Source organism: Necator americanus, chromosome V, assembly GCF_031761385.1.
Source record: "Necator americanus strain Aroian chromosome V, whole genome shotgun sequence".
NCBI lineage: Eukaryota > Metazoa > Nematoda > Chromadorea > Rhabditida > Ancylostomatidae > Necator > Necator americanus.
The window spans coordinates 30,034,253-30,045,009 of record NC_087375.1 but is presented as its reverse complement, the minus strand read 5'-3'; the positions used below and the strand labels follow the sequence as shown (position 1 = coordinate 30,045,009).

The window sequence follows — 10,757 nt, the reverse complement described above, 5'->3', positions numbered from 1 at the left end:
CGCCTAAACAGCTGCGGATGTGAAAGGTGACAACTCTTCAACTTCAATTCGATTGCGCTCTGACGAAGAACATTTTTCTGTCGAATATTTGAAAATCTAGAACTGTTCCGGATGTCCGAACCACCATCCATTTCTTCTCAGCTTCAAGAAAGTGATCAGAATAACAAAGAATAACCGAGATGTTTCTCTCCAAGAGAAAATTGACAAGGAAGGTCTGAAAGACGAGGAGAGCACAACGAAATTTCATCAACGTATGTGTGTTTATGTTAGAGTTAAGGAAGAAACGATACGATGAACATTCCTTAAAATGCATCCAGAAGGCTGTGAAAGGGATGCCTCCGATGCTAAAAGCGATGAAAAAATCCGCCCATAGCATTTCGACCAAACGAAACGCCCCAGAAAGAAGCTGCGTCGACAACTGCAAGAAAGGAAATGTGATGAAACTGGGTGTGTGCTGTTATGTGGGCTGTATGCTGAAGAGCAATGACAGCTACAAAAGTGATGTGCTGCCAGGACTTGCTGGGTTACGTTCTGCATTCAGCTCCCTCACAGTTTTCCGTGGTCGAGTTAAGTAGAACACGTAGCCAAGCTTTGAATCCACCTATTCACCATTCTTCCTATCATGACGTACAGACCGAAGACAGTCCATGGCGAAGACCGACCGCAGGGAAACAGACCTGTTCACATTCTTTTCGCTCTTTGCTTTTGGGTTTCGCTTTTTGCTTTTTCGGTTGCTTTTGGCTTGGACTATGCTACAACGAACGAGAACATCGATGTGGTGTGCCGGTGGATGACACGGCACCAACATACCGTCGTCGAAAATAGTCACAAAACTGTCTTCGTTTTTTTAATTGATTTTTTTGAGCTGTAGCCAAGATTGGTATGGTTTTTTTTATCAAACAACACCTAACGTTTCGGCGTTATCGCCTTTGTCAGAGCCTGGAAAAATCAAAGTCATTAGTGATTTATCCTCTCAAGCGCCTCATCACCCTACAGAAAGCATCCAAACGGTAGGTAAACTCAAGACAGTCGAACATTGGCAATACTCAGAGAAGTATCAGCAATGTCTTCGTTTTTTTTTCTTGTTACATCATTACGAGACCCCAAGACCTATTTGTTCGCTGTGTTCTGAAGAGTTTGTCGAGTTCAAGTTGGAAAAGGTCACCTCGCCAAAAGAGGAAGCTTTGTTGTGAAGTGGAAAAAGAATGCCTGCCTGTGTACATTCGGTACTCGCTGATAGGGAGTTTAACCAGGATGTGGGCTCGGGACGATTGGACGGTGTGCACGCTCTTGCTGATGATCGTGCGAGCTGGCGGGCAATCGTATCAGCAGATCAGTCCGCCTACTGAGTTAGAAGTGAGTCAGGGAGTTGTTCCGCGTCATGCTTTTGACGAATAGCAGATGTTTGCGTGGTGGGACTCTCGTCCAACTCTTTCTTGGGCTGAAAACCAAGCAGCGGCCACAGTACAGTAATATGGCATTTCAAACTGCTCCGTACTACTACATCTGCAGTACTTGAGCGCTGTTTTGAGTCGCTGCTCATCAATGAGCAAAATTTTCAGAGTTTAGAGATTATTGCACAACACGTTCCCGCATAGTTGCAGTATTGTTATGGTTACTTTCAGATGCTGAGATGTTGATTGGAATGCGGTTCCCACGTGCAAAAATCAGAAAATGATTGCAATTTTCTCAAAGAATGCACCGTAGTTATGATTGGTTTGCTAATACATTCCAGATCGAGAGTCTTTCAATTCACTTATTCGCACTTGTCGGTTGAAACTATCTTCTCGTATGTTCATAGCATGGTATTGCTTTTCCACAAAAGGCGTAGATCCATAATCGATTCGAGATCAATATCGTTCCTTTAAATAATTTTCTGAATCTTGGTATATAAAAGTTTGTCGTATACATCCACAAAAGTTTTGACAGGAGCAATTTTATGCAAGTTTATATTTCGATTAGGACACGAAAGGTTGGCACAAACTTCATTTCGGGTAAAAGTTTCCTGTGAATTAATTTATCATCTTCATAGTCTCAAATATTGTTCATTACATTGTATTTCATTGTATTCCTTGCCTCTTACTCCGGGCACGCCTTTGAGCGTAATAAATAAATAAATAATTATTGGTGGTATATGCACGAGAATAAATGCCCTATTTCTCTCCAATAACAGGGCACAAGTCCGCTTTTGGACTCACAAGGTTAACAATGATGACATGAAGGTAAAAACTAGGAATATTAATAAAACTCCTGACAGTGACGTATATAGAAAATGTTTTTAAAAAATTTGTAAATTATTGAGTTGTAAGGTAGAGAGCATATGGAGAGTTTTTGCCCGATTGATTTACGTTGTTTGCAGTTAATTTCCGGAATAACGGCATGACACTTGTGTTGATCGTAGGTTCCTCGTTAGTCGTGTGCAATCCACTTTGAGTTTTATGCACTAATATTGCTGTTTTTATTTTATTTAGTAGTATTAACGCCACTAAAATTGCTGCACACTAGCGGGAAGCGGCGACCTAATGGCTGTTGATACAGTTAAGCGTAATCTTCGAACGAGATCATTAAAAAAAACGTTTGGCGCTTACAAATAGCATCACATATACCGATTTTACTTTACTTAAATGTAGTGTGTAATTTTGTTTAATGTTATTTAATTTTAAAGCTACTAAATGTTTTTTATATGTGAATTAAATTCTTTTTTTAAATTAAATTGATTTTAAATTGTTTTTTTTTGATTAAATCTTTTTAAATTAAATTTAATTAAAGGGTGAAATTATGAGAGTGAACACGTCAACGCGGCCACCTAGGTAAGCTCTTGAACACTTTGGATGGCTTCGATTTTGGATGTGGCATCTTAGGGAATGATGACTTGTTCTGGATGAGGCATTTGAGTGGATATATCACAAATGATCTGACTTTCCACACTCTGACGAAGGCGACAACGCTGAAGCGTTAGCCGTAATAAAGTTTGCTAACAATTTTGGCTGTTGCTTAACTTGGACTATCGGCAATTTGCAAACTCTATATGATTATAAATTTTATTTCTAACATATTCCAGACTTCAGGAGTAGAGTTGAGAAGAAGAGTGTCAAATAAGAAGAATGCACTTGGGGATATTTTTCTAAAAATATAGATTTGTAATTCTAATAGCAATGTATCTGTTTTCGACACAACGGTCAGCTTGTCATTGTATCATCCGGAACCGTGTTCATAAAATTCAGATCTACTATATAATGGGTGTTGATAAGAAAATAAAACATTCTTTCGAGAAAAGAGTAATATGAAGTTCACAAATTGAAATACAGTTTAACGGGGTTCGCTTGGAGTTGAATAAAGTGTTTAATTTTTACATAATTATGGGGGAAACTACAAAAATCTTCCTTTTTCTACAAACTAGAGAACTCTTCAATAAACTGCAAACAATCCATCAATTCATCATTTGTGCATTGTAGCAAAAGTGCGGCACAAAACATTAAATCAAATTTTGTTTGCTCTCTACCTTTGTATTTCTACCAATTAAAAAGACAAAAAAAAATGTAAAAAAAAATTAAAATAAAAAAAAATAAAAAAAAGCAGTAAAGGCAAGATTGTCTTTGACTTTTTGACTTCTTTGCTACATTTTTTCCTTCCATCCCTAGAAAATCTTAGCAATATTAAACCTACAACAATAAGTAGATAAGTTTAGCTCAATATCACAAAATATTCACTGCTTATGCTTATTTATTACTATTATTAGTTACAATCCGTTTTTTTTTTGGTAGTTCAATATTAAATGGCCTAGTGAAGGGCCTACTTTCAGCTTAATATGGCAAAAAAAAAGAATTGGAAAGAAATCTGAGGAAAAAAAAAACGAATTAGTCTGGACACAGGCTAGGAAGAGATGAATTATTGAAAATCATCAATTATAGAATCGAAACGTATGTTACTACATAACACAAGTAACGCAAAAAAAAACAGATAAATTCTCGCCATCCTTTACCTGCGACAAAAATGAGTAAAAAAGTAAAATTCCCCATGGTGACGAAGTACAATTCTCGATAGTTCTAATATCAATTGCGTCAATTACAAGGTAGGAAAAAACAACGATTAATGTGAAACGGATAGAGTATGTACATAAATACATACACAGCGTTCAAAGACGACGTCAACGATGCGTTTAGACTTCTGACTTGAATTGAGGATCGTTAGAGAATGGATACTGTTTCTTAATCGGAAAACGTGAACACTGTAGGTGTGAGATAAATCCACAATGTAGCGTTAATGAGCTTCTCCTTCCTTGCTAGCACACTTTCATAGATAGTTTCACTTATTAATTTTTAATCAACAAATAAAATCTGAGGATTCCAGCGCGAGATTTCGAAAGAGAGCTATTAAATCACTGGTGCTTCCCGAATAGTACTCCTTGGTTGAGTGTTCAGTGCTTCATTTGATAAAGAACTTAGCAGGATGCATTCTGGTTGTAAGTGGACAAAACGAGGAACCTTCCTATATAACAAAAACCATAATAATAATAATAATAATAATAATAATAATAATAATAATAATAATAATAATAATAATAATAATAATAATAATAATAATAACTAATTACCATAACCATATTACCATACATATTCCAATTTCTTGAAAAAAAAACGTTTAAACCTAAATCTAAACGTGTGCAAGTAAAGGAATTTTGAAAAAGAGCTTTGTAAGAAAGTAGAGCTTTGTAAGGAAATTTCGCATAATTTTTTCGCATTCTATATTTTCTATTTTATTTTTTATTCATTCTATGGGGCGGGTTTGGCGCAGTCGGCTAGAGGTTCCGTGGTCTGCACAATCGTTCGGAGGTTCGAATCTGCCGTAGTGCCAAACGAGCATTTCATCTTTCCGGGATAGATGAAGTGGTACCAGACTTGGACGGGAGGATAAAATCCCTGACTTGACATATCGGCTGCAGCCCTGCAAGTCACTGTTTCCATGAACGTGAGCAAATTACGGGTTTTCCTTCCTTGTTCCCACGTTGTTGTATCAGCGAGAACGTATACGCAGTGATTACGCTTGTAGTTATCACAGTGTTCAGCTTCACTAAGAAGTAAAACCTGCAATTTGAAGGCCACTAGTATTTCTTTTCTCCATTCTTCTTGGACTATTTTAAAGCAACCAACCATAAATCCACAAATTTCCCGATATTTCCCGATAGGAGCTATTTTTTTCACAGAACACTAATTAATTCGCAGGCGAATTTTTTTATTCTTTATCATATAGTGTATGGTTTCTGGTGTTTCTTTTAGGTTTTGTTATGTCAAGACATTCCTACCTAAAATTACAATTTTTAATCAAGTGAGTTTCGGTGGCAAACGTGTATTTTTTCGCTGGGAAACTTCAAAAACCGGAAGTAATTACAGGAGTTTCTTGGGAAACAAACATACAGGTTTAATATCTACGCACTGACTATGGCTAGACTTGATTTTTTTTTTGAAAAATGACTTCATGCGTTTCGTTTCTTACTATTTTTCTACACAACATATTACTATTGCTCTATTGTTTTCATAAATGTTCTATGTGAGGTCAGAATGGAATAAAGTTTTGAATTTCTGTTATTTATGAAAAGTACGCAATTTTTAGAATATAAAATTGCATGTATCGAAAATTATTTTATAGTATTCCGTTCTTCCATTAATAGCAGCTGCTTTTTCTTCGCTTCTACGTCCGGAAAAGAAGAATTATATGTATTTTCTTGCACTCTGTGTTTTCATGTACGGTGAGCTATACGCTTGACTGACTATGATTATTATTATGAATATTTCAGATATTTATAAATGTTATATTGAACATGAGATAGCGTTAAGCACTCCATTCTAATCTTTATAATAGAATCAGTTTATTTACATCTGCGAAATTCTCTAAAAATTAGCAATGAGGCAAGCTCGTCTTTAAAAACACTGGTCACCCATTTTTTAAGACATAAATTCTTTTATTTTGCATTTCTTGTATTTATTTCACAGCTACTTTGTTAATATAATCGAGAGCTGCTTTTAATCTTGTTTCAAATTGGATAATTGCAAATAAATAAACAAGTAAATAAATGAAAGGTATCACATACACTAAGTACAGTATTTTACAGAAGAATAGCATTCAACAGTACATACAATACCGTTACTGACCTTTCAATTCTTAAAATCCGTCCATGACGGATTAATCCGTCGCACACCGTCGGAATTCTTGGCAGTAGGCAAAACTAAATTTTAAAAACATCATTTGAAATTAAATGAGTCGTTGATTTCGTACACACTTCCGAAATTTTGTAAATTATAAAATTCCATAATTATTGAGCGTAATATCACAACAAAAATTTTATCCCTCAATTTTCACTACGTCTGATGTTCCTCTTTTTTGTTCCGTTCTTGATGTTTCATGTCAATTTTGATGTTTATTTTTGTTTTTGATGTTGATGTCTCTTTCATTATTGAAGGGATTATGCTGAGTTTGCAGAAGAATAGACTATATTTTAGTTCTTTTTCTTCGAAGGAGTTCACCACTTATCCTTGCTAGGGCGACTACAAAATGTCGGATACAATAGATACAGAATTGTCGACGTTATTCCATTTACCCGACAATAAACTAGCTGCTATTATAACATTTATGGTAACAGCGAACATATATTTTGAAAGCTGTGCCTCTAAACTGCTTCCATACTTTTCCAGGTCTCGTCATTTGGGGTTTACTGCCATTGTATCGTTATAGCATCGCTTCTACGAATGGTTTCTCGAACCACATCTTACTATATACTCGTTCTAAGCCAGTCAATTTGTGAAGTGGCTTTCTGTATCACTTTCGCCCTTTATTATTCACCCATGCTATTCCTGTAAGCTTTTAAATGACAAATTTCAAAATGTAACCTTAGAAACGAAACTAAGGAATAAAAATAAAAGAATAAGGGAATAAAATTTTGAAAGTAATAAAAGAACCCTGCAAAACAGTTATTTTTACGTAACAGTGAGGTGAACCGCAACGGTGAGCGGAACCGTATTTTTGTGTCCAAGATCTTGACAACGTCTTCTTGGAAGAAATCGGAATTAGAGGAATCACCCCACGAATCTCGGGTAGTTCGGATTTTAGGTGGGTTATGCCTACACGGGGTCGTAGAATATGGAGAAGAGGGACCGTCCATTTCTTGCTAATTGGCGTAAAAAACGCGCCGGAAGATGCGGCGCATGCACAAGGCTGGCGCGCTCCATTCGAACTCCTTGTAGAAAATATTGCACCGGAAAGCTCGAAGCCGTAACTTCCGGGCCATTTTTTACGGCAGTTAGGAAGAAATGGACGAAATCACCCCCTCTCCATAGTCTCCCATCCCGTATACGAGTACTCCATCTGAAATCCGTACCACCTCAAATTCGTGGGGTGATGCTTTTAACTATTAGCTAATATTGCATCATAAATTGACTATTATTATCTAAGATAATTAACAACTCTTCTATTGCTTCTCGAAACCTCAACGTATGCATGAAAACGAATGTATGAAAACGTATATTGAGAACAGCAACAGGCACTTTAGTGATCATTGGACCAACTAAGTCAGTACCCAAAGCAATAAATTCGCTCTTTCGGTTTCTGTGTTTAGAGTAACTGCTTCTCATTTGTAAATAGGCTTATCTGACTTCTTTCTCGTTCACTTCCACTTCTGAGAATTTTTGAACCGTACCTTTACTTTCACGTCGGAAACCTCTTGTAAATTCTATTGTAGTCTTGTATTCTCGCTTCTATTCACCGCTATGGCGGATTAACGGAGAGAATTCACTAGTTTTGGAAAAATATGCATATTATCATATTAAACAATTACTTGAAGTATGATTACAATTTGTACATATCATAAAGTCAGTATACGTTGGTGTTCAAAAAAGCAATAAATTTCTAAAAATAAAAAAAATATTTGCTATAAACTTGGTTGAAATTGTGGTGATACTTTAAATACCAAATTAATTTACTTTGATTATTCTGATGAAGAAATTTAACCGAGGGAAATTACATTTGCTTCGGTTATTACAGAGTAGTGGCATCAATAAATTTCGTAAATATCAAAATAAAAATATTCAGCAAGAACACCTTTATGATACAATGGTCGAAAATTTCGGGAATCATTCTTTTGTGCTGTTTGGATATTGTCAACTTTTCGCATCTCACTATTGCTTTGAATCGATTATGTGCGATTTGGGCACCCACGAAGTACAAGACGTATTTCAGGTAAACAGTTCAGCTTCGATATCATATAAACAAATTTCAGCACAATAGGTGAATATTACGTTAAATTCTGTGGCCGCAGGTTTTTTTTCTGAGAGAAAACTGAAGGAAAATACATGAACTATGTTTGTTACGAAAACCATAAATAAGTGATTGATTTTTAATGCGATTTTGTGTAGAAAAAACCCGAAAAAGAGCGTTGGCTCAAAACTCGTGTATTTGTTCCGTTGGCATTTTCTTCTACGTGGTACATCGTACTCTTGGTATTTTTTGCTTACAGCTACCGTAACACAATTACATGGATTATTTTGATCTGGATAATTGGACTCTCTCCTCATATTTATTTCGATGCAATTAGTAAGTTGAGCACTTTATTATTACTACATTACTTGTAGTGTTAGGTGTATAGTCAGCATTTCCTGATATTGTTCTTCCCTAAGCAAATTTCTACTGCAATTTGTTTATGGATCACAATAGTAGCATTATTTTACCTACAGTATTGTTGGAAACGTCCGAACGATGTCAGTGTACATCCAGACAAAAATTCAATTCGACGAACTGTCTGAGTCAACTTTATTCAAACACTCAATACCATCCAACCCATGAAACGTTACTGCTGCTTATTCGAGGGAGCTATTTTCTTCATTTTCTAAATATGTGAGGAAAAAGGAGGACTTTTCCTCAAGTGAAAAGGAGAGAAACCCCAAGGCTCACAGCTCTAGCATCATCATTAACTCGGATCTCCTCGCTTCGTTAGCTGGCTTTTGTGAAAAAACTGCAATGAACTAGCTCGAAGTTGTCGGCTTGTGGAATATCCTTACGACCTCTGATAAAACGTTGAGAGATTTGAAGCCATCAAGAGACGCCTGTTTCTTGAAATTCTCGAGCTATATGCCAGCATGGAACAATGCGAACAAAAAAAAAATTAACTCATGTCCGGTCTTGCAAGACATTGCTGAGAGAAAAAAAAGAGGGAAAAGCATCCATTTTGGCTGAAATCGCGCAACGAGACTTCGCCATTCGTAAAACAGAAATGACAACTTTAGAACATTGAAACAACGAGTACAGCACCGAGAATGGAGTGGAGGAGGTCATCGCACCTTCTACACCACGTCCATTTGCTTTCTCACCATTCGAGAAATGGTGTATATGTCATTTCAGAGACTTCCTCCTTTAAAACAGGAGATGATGTCATGTCAGTGGGGAACCATCTGACAGCTGGTTCGAGAAGGATAAACAAAAACAACACGAGAACGTGCAGTATCTTTTCGAGATCCTGGCTAGGCTCATTACGCGCTACCAGGTGGAGCGCGCACTCTGTAAGCAAGAGAAGTCCGGCAAGATCGTGCTGCTCAAAAATCAGCCAGATGATATCGACAACTATCGCCCTATCTGCTTACTGTTATCTACAAACCTTTCACAAGAGTGATTCTCAATAGAATTCAAGGAGTATTACACGATAGACCACATTTACAAGGTAATCAAATGTCGCTAGTGTGTCTCCCTTTTGCCGACTTAAGAAGTCCTCTGACGTGAAGTCAGTACATGAAACAACTCCAAGAATTATGTAGTAGCTTCAACACGGATATCCACCAATATACAGGAGCGCCGTAATCTAAAAAAAAGAGATAGGTCCGACATAGTGACACAATACCACCCAAAATATTAACTACTACCTCTCGTGAGTGCAATGGGAAAACTGTAATTAGACGAGTGGGATGGGAGTGAAGGTTGATGATCGGCAGTTACACAATCTGCGTGTTTGCTGGTGGCATCGTTCTGATAATATCTAGCATTAGCCAGGCAGAACGAAGGCTGGCTGAATTCGACGCAGCATTTGGATGCATCGCTCCTCAGTTGAATTTGCAAGAGACGACGTTCATGAGAAGCGGACGGGTGTTGGATGCTTGTTGAATTCACGATTAACGGAATTAGCATATTGGAATGTACCAGTTACGCATATCGTAATGAGAAAATGAACGAGCGACATTACTTCCGAGCTAGTCTGGAGGAAACGAGCGCCTTAAGGATGCCCTCACGCAAATGTGGTTAGCGCTACTGAACACTTAATCGGAAGAGCGATGCTAGAAGTAGCTCGTTTCATGCAGGAAAATGGAAAGATTTGAAATCCTGTCTTACTTCAGCGATCGATGATGAGAGATGACGCTACCCATCTCATGGAGAGTAAAATAAGGTAGGCAGGCCATGTAAGCGAGCGTCAACCGTTGGATAAGAGGCATGAGGGATCCGTGGAGAGTCCATGTTAGCCCTACAAGAAGAGAGCCGACGCGATGGTCAGACTTTTTCATGGGCTCTTCTGAAGGCAATTTTGATCCACTTTGTGTTCCCTGCGGAAAGAGAAAGCGCTGGATAAGTCGTGCGTGCGACATGGATGAATGGAAAAACCCTCAGCGCCCGCTTGATCCATTCGAAGAACAATGGAAATCACGGTGATCAAGACGATCAAGATAATTATTGGAATAGAATTTGCCCTTTACTTTACTTCTGTCTCTTGAAGAATTGCAAGGAGG

At 37.4% G+C, this 10,757-nt stretch overlaps 1 protein-coding gene across 1 annotated transcript; it reads left to right on the top strand.

Moving 5' to 3' along the window:
* Positions 1-263: 263 nt before the first annotated feature.
* On the top strand, positions 264-575 carry RB195_015665 (uncharacterized protein; the record flags this gene model as incomplete). Its single annotated transcript, XM_064206477.1, has 1 exon — positions 264-575. The coding sequence occupies one exon, from the start codon at positions 264-266 to the stop codon at positions 573-575; it is 312 nt and encodes a 103-aa protein (XP_064062358.1).
* Between the last annotated feature and the right edge of the window lie 10,182 nt (positions 576-10,757).